The sequence below is a fragment of the Podarcis melisellensis genome, assembly GCF_964234715.1.
Source record: "Podarcis melisellensis genome assembly, chromosome: 6".
NCBI classification, from domain to species: domain Eukaryota; kingdom Metazoa; phylum Chordata; class Lepidosauria; order Squamata; family Lacertidae; genus Podarcis; species Podarcis melisellensis.
In genome coordinates this window covers 86786578-86807415 of record NC_138538.1, presented here as the reverse complement: position 1 = coordinate 86807415, position 20838 = coordinate 86786578, and the positions used below count along the sequence as shown (strand labels likewise).

At 48.8% G+C, this 20838-nt stretch overlaps 1 protein-coding gene across 3 annotated transcripts in view; it reads left to right on the top strand.

The window, feature by feature from the left end:
* The first annotated feature begins 216 nt into the window (after positions 1 to 216).
* The window catches only part of HMCN1 (hemicentin 1), a 301360-nt gene continuing 280738 nt past the window's right edge, over positions 217 to 20838 (top strand). The window contains exon 1 of one of the 3 annotated variants that reach the window (XR_014169289.1): positions 217 to 1040. Coding sequence is in view for 2 of the 3 variants with exons in the window: in XM_081914788.1 (XP_081770914.1) it covers positions 683 to 1040 (358 nt within the window). In the remaining variant the exon portion in view is untranslated. The remainder of the gene's footprint in view (positions 1041 to 20838) is intronic. The other 2 variants (XM_081914788.1, XM_081914789.1) reach the window with 2 other exon arrangements.

The window sequence follows — 20838 nt, the reverse complement described above, 5'->3', positions numbered from 1 at the left end:
TTCCCGCCCCCCCCAGCAAATATTTCCTCCATAACCGAATCACAACTGTGCCTGTGTTTTCATTACTGCATATGAAAGAGATTTGCCTTGAGTGATTTTGCGGCACTCGTGTGACCCTAAATACCATTTTCAAGAAGTCACCCTAAAAGGGGGCCTGGGAGGCAAAGGTGGGGAAGTGGGGCAGACCAATGAGAAGGCGAGCTGGGCTGAGCATCCACTCCTTGTTGCCTCAGCAGCAACAGCAGCAGCAGCAGCAGCAGCAGGGAGAAGCCTCAGTTTCTAGCCAAAGACTCCCTTACAGCAGCCGAACTTTTGGAGAGCCTCTGCCTCTTGCCAAAGAATCCAGAGGCGGTGGCGGCAGCGGCAGAAGTAGCAGCAGCTGCACAGGGGACATGAATTGGACTCTCTCTCCCTTCGCTTGGCCAGAGGCTGCCAAAACTCTTGCAGACAAGTAGACTGGGGAAGGGAAGAAGGAACCAGCAACTTGCTAGCAAAAAAAAAGAAAAAGGACTGCACAATTCCCCTTGCCTCTTTCTCTCTCTACCTCCCTTGGGTCTGTGAAAAGTGCTTTGTGCAAAGTAAAAAACCCAAGAAAAGGAGGAAAAGGACTTTTTGACTCTGCTGCTTTGCAAAAGGAAAGATCGAATGCACCCTCCCCAGCAACCAGAAGGGATCCTTTGTGATGCTTAGTGTGGGCGAACTGAGAGCATTGCTTAGGTACCCTGGAGGAGGAGGAGGAGGAGGAGGACGAAGAAAAATGAATTCCCATCACAATGTCCCCCTGAGGGCATCACTGGCGGTTGCTCTCCTTTTTTCTCTTTGCTGCGCACAAGATGCTGTGGTAGAACTGGAGCCTCAGACCACGGATGAAGAGATCCCGGAGGGAGCGTCTACCTTGGCTTTTGTGTTTGACGTGACTGGCTCCATGTATGATGACTTAGTTCAGGTGATTGAGGGAGCGTCCAAAATTCTGGAGACCTCATTGAAGAGACCCAAGAGACCGCTTTACAACTTTGCACTGGTCCCTTTTCACGATCCAGGTAAGACGATGCTTTTGAGCTTCCTCAAATTGGGCGCTGCTTGCAAACACGCGCCCACACACACACACACCCACACACCCACACCCACACGTGTGTACATACTGAGGTGTATTCAAGTCTAAGGGGGAAGTTTTCTGGGATTGCCTAGCAACTTTGACTTAAAATGGCACAAAACAACAGGACATTTCCCGCACCTAAATTAAAATGTGGGCTTGGGGGACGCTTGACTCATCTACCCAGAGAGACCGAAAAGAGCAGGGACACAAGTGGAATCATCTGAGGATACATAATTTTGGAAGGTCTCTATCAGAGGCGATTGGGGCTGCAGTCCTGTACATGCTTACTTAGGAGTAAGTCCCATTGAGCTCAATGGACTTACTTCTGAGTAGACATGCGTACGTTCACATTGCGGATCACTTCTAATGTAGAGATGGTCAATGGATTACTTGCTCTGAAACACAGGCTGATTGAAAGGAGCCTTTCTTATTTAATTAACGCATTTCTTTCAGCGCACTTGTGTTCCTAACTGCACACACAAATGATTGCTGTAGAGAGCAACAAACTCTAAAAAATTAGTTTCTTGAATATCTGCCGCTCCATTTCCATTGAATTTTCTGCCGGAATAAAGGGCGAGTCTCACGCTGTGCCTTATTGAACCAGCCCAGTACGTGGAGGTGTTAACTGCAAGCTGTGTCTGTGGAGAATGAATGGCATTCATGAACTGCTTATAAATCATGAGGCACGTTTTTCATGAGTTTCTAAAGTTCTGATTTATCCTTGAAAACCGGATGTACATTCCTCTATACAAAAGGTAATAACCCTGGGCCCTGCAGGGGACCTATGCGCACACCCTCCCCAAACCCTGACCTTTGACCCTCCATGCTTGCTGTGTTGTTGCGTTTCAAATAAAATGTTTGTAGGATGCAATGCAGATTTTATTGCGGCATGCTTCAGTTGCGCTGCTCCTCCTCCTTGCCCCCCCCTCTGCATTCCTCATCCTCTCTGCTGTTTATATACATATTCTTCCTGTTTCCTCTCCCACTCCAAAGCATCTGTTTTCTATCCCCTTTCTTGGGGCTTTCTTCTCTTCCATTGTCAAAAGTCTCCTGGTGACCCCACAAGGAAATAGAAACCTGGATTCCTTAGCCTGAGGCATGTGGCTATTCAAAGCACAGAGATCACTTCAAGCCAAACACTTTTAAAGTGTTTAAAAATTCTGACATTGCTGCTGCTCGTTTCACCTGAGGCAACACTCCTCATGAATGCAAACATCTGAAAATGGTTGGGGCATTCAGGAATCCAGTTGTTCCCAGCTATTATTGCTGCTTTTGTTTTTAAATCGTTAAGGAATTTATTTTTTAAAAAAAGCCTAGGAAAATGCTTATCTGTGATTGGGGTGATCATTAACAGTCATATAATCGCAAACATTTCCTGTTTTCCCCGCTCCCTTAAATAAATAAATAAACCCCCAAAACGGTTTGCAAAGCCATTCCTCGCCTGTAGGGGGCATTCCACAAAAGGAGCATGGCTTGATGTGGGCACATTGTCCTCCTGTTGCTTCGTGAAAGGCATCAACATACTTAAACGCAAGAAACTGCCTTTGCAGTGCCGCACATTGCATCAGAGGGTCTGAAAAGGTGGGAGACTTTGACAGCGGGATCCTAGGCACGTTTACTCAGAAGTAAGTCCCATTGTCTTCATGGGGCTTACGGTCAGGCAAGGATGCACTGGCACTCGAACTGTGTCAGTTTAGGTCACTGGCTAATTTAATTTTATTTGTGTCACTCTATATTTATTAGCATTGCCAACCAATCGCAGGATGCTTAGGTGATTAGCCACCAGACTTTTAACTAGGGTAACTAACAACAGTGAAAGTACTCTGCTTATCGCCCAAACTTCATTGTGCCCTTTTGTGGCAGTGAGGTCGTGTTCAATTTATTAAACCAAATCCACCACCCATAGTCTGAAGTAGAGGTCACCATTGACACATTTCCAGCCCCACCTCCCACCCAAATCCAAAATAGCTTAAACAATAAACATGTGTGCCTTTAATTCTGAAACCGACACAAATTAGCTAGCAAGCACATGCCCAGCGCTGGCCAAGATGTGTGCCCACCCAGAATTTTTGCTGGCTAACCATGAGAATGACCAATGTCGCACAACAGGATTCATCAACATTATGTTTTAATCTGCATCAGTGATTTTCCCCCCAGCATTTAGACTTCATTGCAAGTAATTTCAAATATTAGAAAGAGTCTTGCGGCACCTTAAAAGCTAGCGATTTTTTGTGGCATAAATTTTCTGGAGGCATAAATATGTCAACCTTTAAGGTGCCACAAGACTCTGTGTCCGTCCTTCCTTTTTTCCCTACAATACAGACACTGGCGGGACGCAGGTGGTGCTGTGGGTTAAACCACAGAGCCTAGGACTTGCCGATCAGAAGGTCGGTGGTTTGAATCCCCGCCACATGGTGAGCTCCGGTTGCTTGGTACCCGCTCCTGCCAACCTAGCAGTTTGAAAGCACATCAAAGTGAAAGTAGATAAATAGGTACTGCTCCGGCGGGAAGGTAAACGGCATTTCCGTGCGCTGCTCTGGTTTGCCAGAAGCAGCTTAGTCATGCTGGCCACATGACCCAGAAGCTGTACGCCGGCTCCCTCGGCCAATAAAGCGAGATGAGCGCCGCAACCCCAGAGTCGGCCACGACTGGACCTAATGGTCAGGAGTCCCTTTACCTTTACTTACAGACACTGTCATTTGCTATGGGAAGAATTTGTTGGAGCCCTGTTGGGGGGGTGTCATTTTGCCAGCTCACATGTTTCAGATGGAACAACCCACCCTCTCCTCCCTCTGCACACTGTTCTGTGGGTTCTCCTAGCTCTCTTGGGGTCCATCTGGGGGTGGGGCATGGGTGATGCATGGGCAGGGCAGCGGCAGAGGAAGCCGCTCAGGCGCCTGGGGTGGGGCGAGCCGCCCATAGGGGCAGGGCGAGGGCGGGGCGCACTGCAGGTCCTCCACAGTCTGCCTGCCCCTCCCACTCAGCCGCCCTACAGCTGAGGGAGAGGCAGTGGGTGGACAATTTGGGCACGCCCAAGCCACTGCGTCCCTCCCAGGCGTGCTGCAGGCCCTGCGGTGAGTGCCGCTTGGCATTTTGTTACCCCCCTCAGTGGTGACACCCGAGGCAGCCCACACTCACTGCACTTTCGGGCAGAGCAGAATGGGGGAAGCACCACTGCACTAGTGGAAGTCCTTGCACAGAAGAAGAGTTTGGATTTGATATCCCGCTTTATTATTACCCAAAGGAGTCTCAAAGCGGCTAACATTCTCCTTTCCCTTCCTCCCCCACAAACACTCTGTGAGGTGAGTGAGGCTGAGAGACTTCAAAGAAGTGTGACTAGCTCAAGGTCACCCAGCAGCTGCATGTGGAGGAGCGGAGACGCGAACCCAGTTCACCAGATTACGAATCTACCGCTCTTAACCACTACACCGCACTGGCTCTCCAGACTTCTGCTGGGACAGTCTTGTTGGTTGAATTTGGCCCTAGGTGCTTGCAGCGGTTTGCATTTCCATGTAATTTGCATAGTCCGCATGATACGATCCTCTAACTGTTGCATTCTCAGTGCTTTCCCCCTATAAATCTGGGTTTGCATGATATGGGGATAATCCACTTCACTAGGGTTAATTCGGGATCCAAACAGTGGCCTGCGGTCGGTGGACTTAGGGGGACTAGGATAGTCTACTAAATGTTCCTGGTAAATTGGATGATTAAGGTAAAGGTAAAGGACCACTGGACGGTTAAGTCCAGTCAAAGGCGACTATGGGGTTGCGGCGCTCATCTCACTTTCAGGCCGAGGGAGCCGGCGTTTGTCCACAGACAGCTTTCCGGGTCATGTGGCCAGCAGGACTAAACCACTTCTGGTGCAGCAGGACACCGTGACGAAAACCAGAGCGCACAGAAACGCCATTTACCTTTCCGCCGCAGCGGTACCTATTTATCTACTTGCACTTTAACGTGCTTTCAAACTGCTAGGTTGGCAGGAGCTGGGACAGAGCAACGGGATCTCACTCCATCGTGGGGATTTGAACCGCTGGCCTTCTGATCGGCAAGCCCAAGAGGCTCCGTGGTTAAGACCACAGCGCCACCCGCATCCCACTAATATTAAAGTATTAAAGCCTGTTGCCTCCTTCCCAAAGCCCAGGAAGTTTCTGCCTGGCTGAGGGAGGTGTGATGCTCTTGTGGGTCCAAGAGCCCTTCCACAACCTTCCCAAAGCCCGCCTAGCCAGGAAGCTTCTGTCCGCCTTGGGGAGGAAGGTATGGCGTTGGGACATCAGGGCATCAGCACTCCCCCAGTCACCCTCGCAAGCTGACGCCTGTAGCCCTAACTATTCCCCTACGAAAAATTTCACTGGATCCAAACCACACCACTTGGGAGTGCAGATGGTGTGTTTGGGTGGGTGAATCAATTCTCACTTTCTGCTCCTCCCCTTTCCACACCCACCCCTTCCTCAGTGCTTTAGTTTCCTTTCTAACCATGCTCATAACTATTTCTGGTGTGCCCCTGAACGGAGGGATACATTTCCCTCCCTTTGGATCCCTCAGATTTGCACAAAACCAGAACACTACACAACCAGAACACTGACTTTGCGCTTTTGCACATTTCTTGGGCAGGAAGGGTTTTTTCCCCCTTCAAAAAACAAAGTGTGCCCGTAGCTATCAACATTTGCGACCTATTTAATCTGCATAATGGAATCAATGAATTAGGCAGGGACAAACAACAACGCCTACTACTGGTGTAAATGAGAAATGCCAAAGTTGTTGTTATACAAATTCAGATATGTGTGGGTCTGGTGTGATTTGAATATGGAAAAAGTGGATTAACAGTTACGCCTTTGGAAATGTGCCAGGCATTTTGAACCAGGAACCTGAGGATCTTAGATTGGAACTTAGCCTAAGGACTGAAATTGGGTGAGCGTCAGATGTCTCTTCAGAGACAAGCTGGAATATGAGTGTGCAGTAGGGCTGCCAACTCATCTCGGGATAAATGCTTTCATTCTTTTGTTTGCTTGCGAACCAAGGACATTTTCCTTTTTATAGCTGCCCACCTGGGAATAAATGGCTTTTGTATATTGCTCCAACTGACAAAAACTGTTGGGCTCCGCTCTCAGACCTGCTCTGTATTATCCGATTTGCTTGTGCGCCAGGGCGCATGCCTGCCGACTTGAATCTTACATGTTGTATTTATAGAAATACAAATCTAGGGGGAATTAGCAATACGGGTTCAGTAGCAGAACACATTCTGTTCACGCTAAAGGTTCCAGGTTCAGTTGTCAGCATTCTTCATGTAGGACCGGGAAAGATCCATATGTGGAACCCCAGAAAGCTGCTGCCAACCTGTGTAGACATTACTGAGCTACATGGAACAATGGTCTGACTCCGTGTAAGGTAGTTTCTTATGAACCTGTCAACTGATCTTTACCAGAGATGGTTGCATGGCTTAGATGTTACAATGGACAAAGTTGCCTACTTTGCATTGGGGAATGTAGCAACACAATTATGAGATTTAGAAAAAAACAACATTGCACCTCATAGGCTCCAATTCTCTGGGGCTGAAATATACTCGGAGTCGAGAGTGGATTTCATGCTCTTTATTCAGCCCATATTGGTGAGGAGAAATGGAAGTTCCCCCACAATATCTGCTTTATATACATTATTTACACAATGGGCTGCACGTGATTGGCTAATTCCGGGATTCTCCTGTAGGCCAATCAGGTTGTGGATTCACTTCCACCTAGAGCTGGATTGGGTGGCTCCTGCGGACCAATCATACTGCTGCATTGTTCTAGGACCAATCAGACTGCTCCATTCTGAATCCTGTTGTTCTAGGACCAATCAGACTGCTGCATTTTGGATCCTATTCAACTCAGTACATAACAGGGGCTGAGGACATCTCACCCCCCATATATTGGGATGGGGCTGAGCCCCCCATATGGGGGGGCAGGCTTTGTTGGGCCTTGCTGCAGTGGGCCCTGTCGGGCCACATTGGGCCTCACCATGGTTGCGACGGACCCTGCCAGGCCTTCCCACAACTGTGATGGGTGCTGTTGGGCCACACTGGGCCTCCCCATGGCTGCGGAGGACCTCCTAGCCATGTGACATCACAAGTGTGCATTGTATGCATGACATCATGTGCACATGACGGCCCTGCCCCCAGAGTTGGGCAGAACCTGGAGCCATTGTTGCAGCTTGAAGTGCTAATAAAGAAGTACGGAAGAGCAAAATCATTGTAATATATCATGCAGGTTCTTCTTCTTCTTTGGCAATTACTTGTAGCCAAGTGAGATTGTCTTCCATGAACTCAGTTTTAACAGTGAGTCCATAAGTGACTGTGGAGGCCAATTCTGGATCCACACATCCTTCCACAGTGGGGACATAGGTTTCCGGGCAGGAGTTGATCAGGGTGAGGATTTGCCAAGTGTGCCTTCCTCTTAGCACGTTTCTCCATTTCATCTTGACTTTGAGCGTCTTCAATGCCCATGACACCTTTGGTAAAGGCCGTTCTCCAATTGGAGCGCTCACAGGCCAGTGTTTCCCAGTTGTTGGTGTTTATACTACATTTTTTTAGATTTGCCTTGAGAGAGTTTTTGAACCTCTTTCGTTGACCCACCAGCATTACGCCTTCCATTTTAAAGTTTGGAATAGAGTAGTTGCTTTGGAAGACGACCATCAGGCATCCGTACAACATGACCAGTCCAACAAAGTTGATGTTGAAGAATCATTGCTTTGACACTGGTGAGCTTTGCTTCTTCCAGTACACTGACATTAGTTCACCTGTCTTCACAAGTGATATGTAAAAATTTTCAGAGACACTGTTGATGGAATCATTCAAGGAGTTGGAGATGGCGTTTATAAGTGGTCTACGTTTCACAAGCATACAGTAAGGTTGGTAGTACAATAGCTTTGAAACAAGCATTTTGGTTTCCCTGCAAATGTCCCGGTCCTCAAACACTCTGCACTTAAATTGGGATAAAGCTGTACTTGCAGAGCTCAGGCATCAGTGTTGGCCCTTGTGGAAAGATAACTGCCTAGGTAGGAGAAGTGATCAACATTTTCCAACGTTACACCACTGAGTTGAATTTGGAGAATGGCCATGTATATGAATACGAGGCAAAGTCTTGAAGACCAGTTTAGCAGTGGACAAACTGAAAGAAGCGAGAGAGTTGAAACACAAAATTACTGTCCTGCTGTTGAATGAACACAGGAGAACTGAGAAGCTGTCACATGTTGGTACTTCATTATGAATGGGTGAGAGTCTGCATCTAAGGGTCAGTTGCAGTTCTTTGGGGATGTTAGGAGAGGTGAAACTCAGGTCCCACTACCCAGAGACAGTGATTGCCTCAAACTTTTGAGAGGCTGAGGTGCTTCCTCCTGCCTCCTTTAAACCATCTTTCACTTTTAGATTTTATTTTGGGTTCTAGTGAAAGAAGCAAGGAAAACAAACACATTCTGCTTGAAAGACACTGGCTGGTGCCTCTCCACAGTGGAGACCTGGCTAATCGTCCACCAAAGAAAATAACAAACATGGTGCAAAGGCTAGGGAACAAGAATGAGGATGAAACAAAGAGATCTAGGGTTAAAGAAGCTGCACTCTTCCAACAAAGTAAAAGTTTTGGAATGCTGGGGGCATTTGCTTATAGGAATGGGTTATTGGTGGACATTGGCCTAAATTTGAAAAGGAACTTCTACTGAGGTCTGAGAAAGGGTGCAAGGGTACGTACATAAGAGGAAGGCACAGGTAATAGATTATCATGGGTTGTTGTGGAGCCACCTCTGTTAAATTTCCCCACTAGAGGAATAAGTCTCTTGAGCATCTTGTTTTAATAAGGTGATCTGGCCCTTGCTGAAAGGGACAGGCTTAGATTTCTCAAGAAATGCAAAAGAGGGTATTTTTTTTTAATCAAGGCAAGATACGCTCCCCGGAGGGAATTCGATTTGCCTGCAGAAGACGATTAATGGCTGAATTGTGAGTTATGTTTTCATTAGATACGGTACTGGGTTCCAGAAATCTCATTGGGCATATGCGACCGGTTCCTTTTTATAGCTGGCAACATACTGGCATCAGAGCTGGCTACAACATAGGGCCCTTTCAGTGTTGACTCCGGCACACTCATGCTGATTCCTCAGAGCAGAGCCAAATTTCGCATATAGTTCTGGGCATGTACAGAGTTCCAGCTGAACTGAGCTCCTTGGTAACGTATTCCTGGTACTGCTGGCATATCACTGCAGCAACAGGAGGAGGAGGGGAGGTCAGTGTATGAGGGTGGTGTGGGGGTACAACAGCAACGTATGGGGCAGTGGTGACCATCTGAGGTCTGGGGATATCTTGTGGCAGACTTGGGCATAGTGAATAGACCAGAGTGAGCTAGCTTAAAATTCACACTCATTCAGGAAGTGTGACGTTGTTGGTGTTACACTTGCTTCTTCATTCCTTTCTCTGTTACCTTCCCCATTGTCACCCTTTAGATTGCAGGCTCCACAGGCATAGATCTGCTTCATTGCTGTTTAACAACAACAACAACAACTACTGAATACTTATACCCTGCCCATCTGGCTAGGCTTCGCCAGCCACTCTGGGCGGCTCCCAATAGAATATTAAAGGTAAAGGTAAAGGTATCTGTCAGGGAACTGCCATCTAAAGCGCCGGGGGCGCAAAGGCTCACTGAGGTTGAGAGAGGAGTAGCAGCGGAAGAGGGAACCAGTAGAGGGCGAGCAAGAACTCCAAGGGAAAGTGAGTCGGAGGGATGGCTCAGAGACGCTTCCAGCGAAAACAGTGGGGAGGTCTCAGGACCTCCTATAGGGACACCCACACCTCACCGGAAACTGTCACGCCGAGAGGCCAGACGACGTGTTTCCGTTAAAGAGCTTTTATGTTGGAAACGATTCCGAAAGCAGCCACTTTCGGATGCTACTAGTGATTGACGCAGCCATGCTGGAGGGGCTCCGTCACAGGCAGAGGTTTGAAAACCTGATCAAACTCTGAGGGACTTGCATTTTACGCACAAGCAGCTCATCGTCCCATCACAGCAATCCGAAAGTCACCGAAAGCCAGCTTGTGCAGGGAGAAGCATCATGAGCAACCCAGCCGGAACCGGAGGAGCAGGAGCAGCTGGAGGGGGTCCAAGCCTGGAAGAAAGGTACAGGGCGTTGGAGATCCAGTTGGCGCTGCAAACGGCGAGGCTTGAGGAGAGGAGGGCTCAGGATGCAGAAAAGGGAAAGGAGAAAACCACCCCGCTCGCCAGAAAGGTGCCAGGATTGGTGCAGAAATTCGGGGGGGATCCCAGGAACTATCATGCCTTTAGAACAGAGATGCAATACGCTCTAAACTTGCAGTTTGATGACTTCCCCGACGAGGAATCGCGAGTGGCTTTTGTGATTGGCCATCTCGAATCCGGGGCGAAGGATTGGGTTAGACCCCTGATGGCAGCGAATAATGAGATCCTAAAGGACACGAGGAAGTTTTTTCGTGCCATGGACCTGATGTTTTCCAGCGATATTGAGCAGGGGGTGGTGCGAAGGCAGTTAATGGCTTGCCAGCAAGGAAGCAGATCTGTCCGTGAGTACTGGACTGAGTTTACTATGCTGATTCATAAATTGGGGTGGGACCTATCGGCGGAGCCCATCCAAATGCTTTTCGAAGAGGGGCTTTCTTCAACCGTCAAAGATGAGCTTTCCCGGGGGCCCAGGGCGGAGTCTATGGATCAGTTAACCAAATCTGCGCTGTGCATAGGAGCGCGCCAGGAGGCGAGGGCTTTGGAAAAGCGGGAAGGGAAAGGAGACCGTTGGAGGGAGTTCCGCATTCCAGACATTCCAGAGCCACCTTTCCCGCCGGCAGAGCCGATGGAAGTTGGAACAGCGCGGGCGCGCGCAGTTTCAAATCCCAGTGAAGGGCGGAAGAAGGAGGGAAGGAGCGCCAAGAGATGTTATCTCTGCCAACAGCCAGGGCACTTTGCCAGAGTCTGCCCACAAAGAAAGGAATGGCAAGGGATGGCAGGAGCTGTTGGGGGAAAGGAAGAGGAAGGCAAGGAGCAAGTAAAAGCCAACGCCTGGCTGCCACCGTCGGGGCACAGCAGCCAGGCCAAAGAGCAGTGAAAGTGCCCATGCCGGAACCTCCCAGACCCGCTTTAGTGATAGAGGTGTTACTAGAACTGCCAAACGGACACCCACTAAAGATCAAGGCGCTTTTGGATTCAGGCAGCTCCTGTAATTTCATGAGTAAGGAGTTTGCAGCTGAGCACCAGATACAGACCATCCCTTTAAGTAACCCCTTGCAGGTGACTACGATTGACGGCAGAGAGCTGTTGGGGGGAGAAGTTAGCCAACAGACTGTCCCGATGATAATGAGGGTGGCAAGGCACACCGAACAGATAGCGTTTAATGTGGCCATCCTGGGAGGAGCGCCCATCATTTTGGGGATGAGCTGGCTGGCGCTACACGATCCGCTAGTGGGCTGGCATCAGAGGGTGGTCTCCTTTGGGTCAGCGCATTGCCTAGAACACTGCAAGGAGGGGAAGGTTTCGGGAGGAGACAGAGTCACCCTAGCCGGGATGGAAGTAATGGACAAAGGGAAGGTGCCCCCGCAATACGCAGATCTGAGCAACGTATTCAGCGAAAGGGAAGCAGACAAACTGCCACCGCATAGACCCTTTGACTGTCAAATCAACCTACTCCCTGGGGCCCAACTCCCAGTAGGCAAGCTGTACGCCATGTCAGACAGGGAGATGCAGGAGCTGAGGGAGTTCATTGACAAAACCTGAAGCGAGGTTTCATCAGAGAGTCCCGAGCGGTGGGGGGCAGCCCAGTGTTTTTTGTGGACAAAAAGAACACAGACAAACCGAGACTGGTGTGTGACTTTAGGGCCCTCAATGCAGTGTCGGAGCCCCTGGCTTTCCCTATGCCCCGAATTGATGACATTTTGACCAGAGTAAGGAAGGGAAAGATTTTTACAAAGCTGGACCTGCGGGGGGCGTACAATCTGATACGCATAAGGAAGGGAGATGAATGGAAGACCACCATGTTTACCCCTTTGGGAGCCTTTGAATACCTCGTTATGCCCTTCGGTCTACAAGGGGGCTCCGCGTGTTTTCAAGCTTTTATAAACCACGTTCTGGGACCTTTGCTCTACAAGAATTGTGTGGCCTTTTTAGACGACATGTTGGTGTATTCGGAAGATGAGGAACAGCATGTGAGGGACGTTCGAGAAGTGTTGGGCAGGCTGCAAGCCAACCAGCTGTGGGTGAAACTGGAGAAGTGCCAGTTTCATACCAAGGAGGTGGAATTCCTGGGGTACCGCTTGTCAGACAAGGGATTGGCCATGGATCCAGGCAAGGTACAAGCGGTACTGGAATGGAAGACACCGAAGACCAAGAAGGACGTGCAAAGATTCTTGGGGTTTGGGAACTTTTATCGGAAGTTCATCAAGAACTTTGCCCACTTGACGGCGCCCATCACCGACTGCCTCAGCAGCAAGAAGAAATTTGTTTGGACGGTAGAGGCGGATCGAGCCTTTGAAGAACTGAAAAGGGCTTTCGCCTCGGAAGAACAACTTCTGCATGTGGATTTACGAAAACCCATGAGAGTGGAAACCGATGCATCCGACCGGGCGGTAGGGGCGGTCCTTCTTCAACCGGGGAGGAGTGCGTCGGAGTGGAGACCGTGTGCCTTCTTCTCGCGGAAGCTGAATAAATCCGAGAGGAATTACACGGTGTATGACAGGGAACTACTTGCCATTCACGAAGCATTCCGGAGGTGGAGACATTTATTAATTGGGGCACAACACAAGGTGCAAGTGTGCACCGACCACAAGAATTTAGAGTATTGGAGAACAGCTCGAGTGCTCAACCAACGACAAGTGAGATGGGCACAGGAATTCTCCAAATTCAACTTTGAAATTTGTTATGTGCCAGGCCCAGAAAACGTCAGGGCGGACGCGCTCTCACGCAAACCAGAGTATTGGGAAGGGGAGGGGGTGATCGAAGAGAGACATGTCATCCCTGAGGACCGCTGGGTGTGTGGGGCGGCGCTGGTGGGGCAACGAGAACTGGTAGAGGAAACGGAAAATGATGAATATGCCCAGGATAAGCTCAGAGGTCTCAGGGGGGAGGGCGAGAGCCCCGGAGGTTTTGAGGAAAGAAATGGGGCATTGTATTACAAAGGGGCACTGTATATACCCGAAGGTGAATTGAGGGGGAGAGTACTCAAGCAGTTGCATGATAGCCCCACGGCGGGACATTTTGGACAACACAAGACCATGTGGTTGGTTACCAGGGAATTTTGGTGGCCTAAGGTGAGGGAAGATGTAAGGGAGTATGTAAGAGGGTGTGACCAATGTCAGCGAGCCAAAGGGGAAAGAAGGGCGCCGGCAGGGTTATTAGAACCATTACCCACACCAGAACGGCCTTGGGAAGCGATATCAATAGATTTTATGACGGATCTGCCAAAGTCCAAGGGGAAAACAGCCATCATGGTAGTAGTAGACCTGTTAACTAAGATGTGCCACTTTGTAGCATGCTCACATGCAGTCACAGCGGAAGAAACAGCGAAGTTGTTTGTAGAACACATCTTTAGGTTGCACGGGGCTCCCTTGAGGGTGATCCCAGATCGCGGCAAACAATTTACTTCCAGGTTCTGGAGGAAGCTCATGAGCTTGCTGCACGTGGAAGTCAATTTTTCAACTGCCCGGCACCCTGAAACCAACGGGCAGGCGGAAAGAGCAAATGGCATTCTTCAACAATATCTGAGGTGTTATGTCAATGACAGAGAGAACGATTGGGTCGAAAAGTTGGCGTTGGCAGAATTTGCCTACAATAATGCGGAGAATGTGTCCACAGGGATGAGTCCCTTTTTGGCAAATTACGGGTGTCACCCCAGGGCATTTCCAGGGGAAGGAGGGGAGAGATGGAGCGTCCCAGCGGCTGAACATTTTGTAGAAGAGATGGAAGCGATCCATCATCAGCTCCAGCTCAACTTAGAAAGGGCTAAGGCACAATATAAGAAGCAGGCAGACAAGAACAGAAGGGAAGGTGAAACCATAAGGGTGGGGGATCAAGTGTGGTTGTCAACCCAAGGGTTGCCGTTCAAAGGGGGTTGTAAGAAATTGAGGCCCAGAAGATTGGGACCCTTTGAGGTCATTCAGCAGGTCAACCCGGTAGCTTTCAAACTCCGATTACCCAACCACATGAAATTGCACCCAGTGTTCCACAGGTCGTTACTGTCACCATACAGGGGGGGACGTGAAGGGGAGTACGTCAGGGGACCAGCCTTGGAAGAGAGGGAACGCCGCAACCATGTAGCGGAAATCCTCGATTCCAGGTGGAAGGGTAATCAGGTGGAGTATTTGGTGGCGTGGGAAGGGGAACCGGAGTCAGAAAACACCTGGGTGAATGCAGAGGAAGTCAATGACGAGGTTTTAACAGAAACGTTCCACCAAAGGTTCCCGAGGAAACCTCAGCCGATAGCAAGGTTTAGGAGGGAGTATTTCGGCACCACCGATGAGGAAGAGGAAATGGAAGGGTTCGCGGAGTCGGAGTTGGAAGAGGGAGTGGACTCCGATGACGAAGATTACCGAGAGAGTAGGAACAGCAACAAGTGGAGGGAAGTGTTCGCGACGTCGGAAGACGAAGGAGGTTCTTTCAGGGGTTTTACCTCCTCACCGCCAGTAGGGGAGGAGACGGGAGGGGGTGAAGGGGGCCCTGGAGGGGAGGTGGATGTCAGGGAACTGCCATCTAAAGCGCCGGGGGCGCAAAGGCTCACTGAGGTTGAGAGAGGAGTAGCAGCGGAAGAGGGAACCAGTAGAGGGCGAGCAAGAACTCCAAGGGAAAGTGAGTCGGAGGGATGGCTCAGAGACGCTTCCAGCGAAAACAGTGGGGAGGTCTCAGGACCTCCTATAGGGACACCCACACCTCGCCGGAAACTGTCACGCCGAGAGGCCAGACGACGTGTTTCCGTTAAAGAGCTTTTATGTTGGAAACGATTCCGAAAGCAGCCACTTTCGGATGCTACTAGTGATTGACGCAGCCATGCTGGAGGGGCTCCGTCACAGGCAGAGGTTTGAAAACCTGATCAAACTCTGAGGGACTTGCATTTTACGCACAAGCAGCTCATCGTCCCATCACAGTATCCCTGCCCATACGGGCCAGTCTTGACAGACTCTAGGGTTGTGCACCCATCTCACTTAAGAGGCCGGGGGCCAGCACTGTCTGGAGACACTTCCAGGTCACGTGGCCAGCGTGACAAAGCTGCATCTGGCGAGCCAGCGCAGCACACGGAAACGCCGTTTACCTTCCCGCCAGTAAGTGGTCCCTATTTATCTACTTGCACCCAGGGGTGCTTTCGAACTGCTAGGTTGGCAGGCGCTGGGACCGAGCAACGATAAAACATAAACAATAAAAACTTCCCCAAACAGGGCTGCCTTCGCATGTCTTCTAAAAGTCAGATAGTTGTTTATTTCCTTGACATCTGATGGGAGGGTGTTCCACAGGGCGGGCCTCACTACCGAGAAGGCCCTGTGCCTGGTTCCCTGTAACCCCACTTCTCACAGTGAGGGAACCGCCAGAAGGCCCTCGGAGATGGACCTCAGTGTCCAGGTTGAATGATGGGGGTGGAGATGCTCCTTCAGGTATACTGGGCCAACGCCGTTTAGGGCTTTAAAGGTCAGTGCCAGCACTTTGAACTGTGCTTGGAAACATTTTACTTACATTATTCTGCAAATATATGTGTAACCATAATCGTGGTCACAAAGTCCTCAGGAATACCTGTGGGCCTCCAGATGTTGTCGTACAGAATGATGGGAGATGTAGTCTGGCCAGAAGTGTTCTCTGCCGTAAAGTGAGAATAGCTTCCAGCTGGTAGGGACGGGTGTTACTTGAGGACAAAGATGTTCCTTGCAAGATGTTCACGTCTCGCCGAAAATTAATGAGCGCTGGCAAAGGGAAACTTTGCATCACAACAAAATTTCCAGAGATGAAAGGCTGCTGTTGCTTGGATGTTGTTTTGGTTGTGACTTTGCTTTCTGACCTCCCACTAATTTAGCCAACATTTGTGTCAGTGGGAGGAAGAATTATGCAGAGGATGTTAAAGTATCGGCAGCCCACTCTCCCAAGATGCTGTTATGCCTACTGCAGTGTGACTTTCTCAAAGCGGAAACAGGCTGCAAATAACATCAGCTTCGCTGCTCAGCATCACGAAAGAAAAGCGACCGTTTCCAAACTTTGTCAGTTATTATTCTTCATTTAAAGTATTTTTTTATCGCACTCTGCAGCCACATAAAAGGCTCAGAGAGCAGCTTTTAATCCCTACGCAGATAAAGTCTTTCACGATTATGCCTATATTTCAGGGAGCAGGGCAGCGAAAGGATGCGGGTTGCACCAGCCCCTTGAAGCAGCTCATTTTTTTTGCGGAAAGGAGGGGGGGGGGCAGTTAGTGTGTGATAGCCCTGAAGTGCCATCCATTGTTGTGAACCTCCCCTATCCTTCCACGGGGAGAAGAGACGGGACGACAGCAAAAGAGATTTTAAGAAATGCTATAGGGATGCGGGTGGTGCTGTGGGTTAAACCACAGAGCCTAGGACTTGCCGATCAAAAGGTCGGTGGTTCGAACCCCCATGACAGGGTGAGCTCCCGTTGCTCGGTCCCTGCTCCTGACAACCTAGCAGTTCGAAAGCATGTCAAAGGGCAAGTTGATAAATAGGTACCGCTCCGGTGGGAAGGTAAACGGCAGTGGCGTAGCGTGGGTTGTCAGCACCCGGGGCAAGGCAAGTAATTTGTGCCCCCTAACCCGTGGATTTGCACCCCCTAACCCCCAGATGTTGCGCCTGGTGCGGCCAGCCCTCCCTGCACCCCCCAGCCTATGCCACTGGTAAATGGCGTTTCCATGCGCTGCTCTGGTTCGCCAGAAGCGGCTTAGTCATGCTGGCCACATGACCCGGAAGCTGTACACCGGCTCCCTCGGCCAATAAAGCAAGATGAGCACCTCAACCCCAGAGTCGGCCACGACTGGACCTAATGGTCAGGGGTCCCTTTACCTTTTTTTATGTGACCAGAACCGTGTTCTCACAACCCAGCCATATACAGTGAATGATGTGCATATGAGGAAGTGGAGTTGCGCCAGCAGCAACTGCCCTGTGTGTGGGCTGTGCATACAGTTGTAAACAAAATCTGCTTTTTCCCCCTTATGGGGTATCCAAGAGCCCATATAGAGTCCTTACATGGGTTCCCTATTGGTAGGAGAAAATAACAGAGAATACTGAGAAGCAAAGCAGCTAGTAAGCCTGATCTTTATTAAAGCTGTTGCAACAGGGTGTTCCCCTCACACGCAGGAGGATAGAGGAGGTGTTCAAACAAAGGTGTTCCTGCCAGGAACAAAGGTGTTCCTGCCAGGAACAAAGGTGTTCCTGCCCTTATATAGACATTTTAAATTCCCTGCCCTGGAGCTCAAGACCACCCCTCCATACATCATACATACATCACAGAAGGGGTGTAACCCAAGACCACCCCCCACAACATCATACCTACATCACAGAAATAGGTGGTCTACAACAGAAATTTGAATGTTGTTGTTTTTCCTGTCTGCCAGGTTATCTGATAATGCCTTATCTGATTGCTTTTCCTGGTAACCTGCCCATTCCTTTGAAATGGAGATTACCCAATTCCTGCCCTCCCTCCTTGCAGAGAAAACATTTGGTCAGTTTGGAAGTCAAAATGGTTTCAGGGTGGTCTTCCTGTGCTGCTCCAGACATGTGGTCCACATATCTGTTTGTGCATGGTTGGTACATTTATGAACATTTATTATATATACAAGACCTTAATTTTTTTTATTACAATACTAGGTCAGGGGACAGACCCTGAAAAACCAGTGACCACATGAGCATTATAGGGCATGTTATAGGACGCGGGTGGCGCTGTGGTCTAAACCACTGAGCCTCTTGGGCTTGCTGATCAGAAGGTTGGCGGTTCAAATCCCTGCGATGGGGTGAGCTCTCGTTGTTCTGTCCCAGCTCCTGCCAACCTTGCAGTTTGAAAGCACACCAGTGCAAGTAGATAAATAGGTAACACTGTGGTGGAAAGGTATACGGTGTTTCCATGTGCTCTGGTTTCTGTCACTGTGTCCCGTTGTGCCAGAAGCAGTTTAGTCCTGCTGGCCACTTGACCCAGAAAGCTGTGGACAAACGCCAGCTCCCTCAGCCTGAAAGCGAGATGAGCACCACAACCCCATAGTCGCCTTTGACTGGACTTAACCATCCTGGGGTCCTTTTCCTTTCCCTTTTACTATAGGGCGTGTTCAATTTTTCAACTTTCAGAATTCCCAAATGAGGGGTGCTAAATAGGTATAACAGCACTTGGGGATTCAAAAAGTATTTGGGTTCAATTAACATAATTTAGTTTTGCTTGGTAAGCAAAATGTGTGTGCAATCACACAGAAGGAATTAAAAATTATTGCCAAGTACAGTGGTACCTCTGGTTACGAACTGAATTCATTCCAGAGGTCTGTTCTTAACCTGAGGTACCAGTTTAGCTAATGGGACCTCCCGCCGCACGATTTCTGTTCTCATCCTGAGGTAAAGTTCTCAACCCGAGGTACTACTTCTGCGTTAGCGGAGTCTGTAACCTGAAGTGTTTGTAATCCGAGGTGTCTGTAACCCAAGGTACCACTGTACTTACAGTTATATTATTATTAATTATTTAACATTACCTGGCATTTTTAGAAGGCAAAATTAAAATTCTTTGGTTTCCCCTAAGCATAGTTTATGTGCTTCTTTGTCAGACCACTAGACCTGGCATGCTAAATGTTGTCCAATCGCAACAACAGTGGCACGTTGGAATTCCTTACACCCAAAAACATATTTTAAGGACTGGAGAAATTTGCAAAAATTAAGTTTCACCCTCTAAAGTGACACCCCCGAGTGGGCCAGCAGACATACATTCACATGCACAGGGAGATCTGTGCAGGCAGGGAACGCCTGTGGCTTTGGGGCATACAACTTTTAACAATAAAATATACAAATATGAACCATATACCTCAGTTGCAGCCACTGTGGCAGCGGAGAGTGAGTGAGGCACCTGGGCCTGGCTGCCCGGTTTTCTGGTTCCAGGAACTACGGGGAGCATGGAAGGTAAATAATAACTTTGTGTGTGTTGTTGTAAACAAAAAATTGCCCTTTTCCCCTTATGGGGTATCCAAGAGCCCATATAGAGTCCTTACATGGGTTCCCTATTGGTAGGAGAGAATAACAGAGGCCAACCAGAGAATATTGAGAAGCAAAGCAGCTAGTAAGCTTGATCTTTATTGATCTGTTGCAACAGGGTGCTCCCCTCTCCTGCAGGAAAGAGGAGGAACCCCAAAAAATGGCATGCAAGGCCTTATAAAGACTTTTGAAATTGCCACCCTGTAGATCAAGACCACCCCCAGAAACATCATACATATATCACAGAAGGGGTGTAACCTAAGAACACCCCCCATCATACCTACATCACAGAAAAGGCGGTCTAAAATAGAAATTTGAATATTGTTTTTCTCCTGTTGTTGTTTATCTCCTGTGTGGCAGGTTACTAGATTGGATTGCCTGGGGAGCCTGGTGTAGAATAGTGGGTAGACATGGCAGACGACACAGCGATTTCTCCAAAGCGGCTCTTTATTTTGTAAACTGGAACAGAAAACTGAACAACAAACAGTTCAGCCGGCCTGCTTTTATAGGCAGCCGGCTGTCAACATGGTAGCAACAACAACCCAGAGTTTCCCACCTAAAATAACTGACGTGGACCTGAGTGAAAACTATCTACAGACCTGAGTGAAAACTATCTACAGTATCCCCCTGCTGGCCCAGGGTGAACTTCACTACATAACACCTTTGACCTTGCAGAGAAAACATTTGGTCAGTTTGGGACACTTTGGGAATCAAAATGGTTCCAGGTCGGTCTTCCTGTGCTGATCTATGTATGTGCTTGGTTGGTACACTTATGAACATTTAACATATATCCAAATTCCTATCACAACTCAAAATTCCTATCACAGTGTGTTGTGTTGATGTGCCGCCTGAAGAATGTCATATATGTGTGTGTGGAGACTTGCAGCCAGGGGAAGAGGAAAGGGGGGGGGGGAAGGAGAGCTCAGAGGTCAACTGGTATACATTTTCCAATCAAGGCTTTGGTATTGGCAAGCATGAAGTGTTTTGGTTTTGAAGGAGACGTATTCACGAGAGGAAATATTGGGAACACATGTTTATTAGAGCCCAAATGGTAAAGGCTGCAGTTGTTGAAAGAGGGCTATGGTGTTACTTGAGCCTCTCCGGCATGCTTCGATAATTGGCAATATTCTCCGCGAGACTTGTGTGCAGACTGGAGCTCTGCGATTTCTTCCTTTTGATTTGCTCTGACTCCTCTTCAGATTTGCCTCACAGAAGATGATGCCTCTTATCCCTGACTTTACAATCCCGTGTAAGGTTAATTGACAGCTGGTGGCAGTGGCTGGAATTTCCTGTTTAAATTTATTGTTGTTTAATCTAGCTGATTATATAGTTGTTGTTTTTTTAAAAAAACAACAGATTTGACGTTGGCTCTCTGCTAGCGTAGTTATTCGATAACTAAGTTTGTCAGTTGCTTGTCCAAAATCTGGTTTTTGTAATTGCAGAAAACTTCTATTGCTGCATCCTCTCTCTCTCTCTTTCTTTTTAAATGTTCATAGGACTGTTCTCCTAAATGACTTTGAACCCTTCACACATTATGCAGCGGCAAACCTGGGTTGAAAATAGA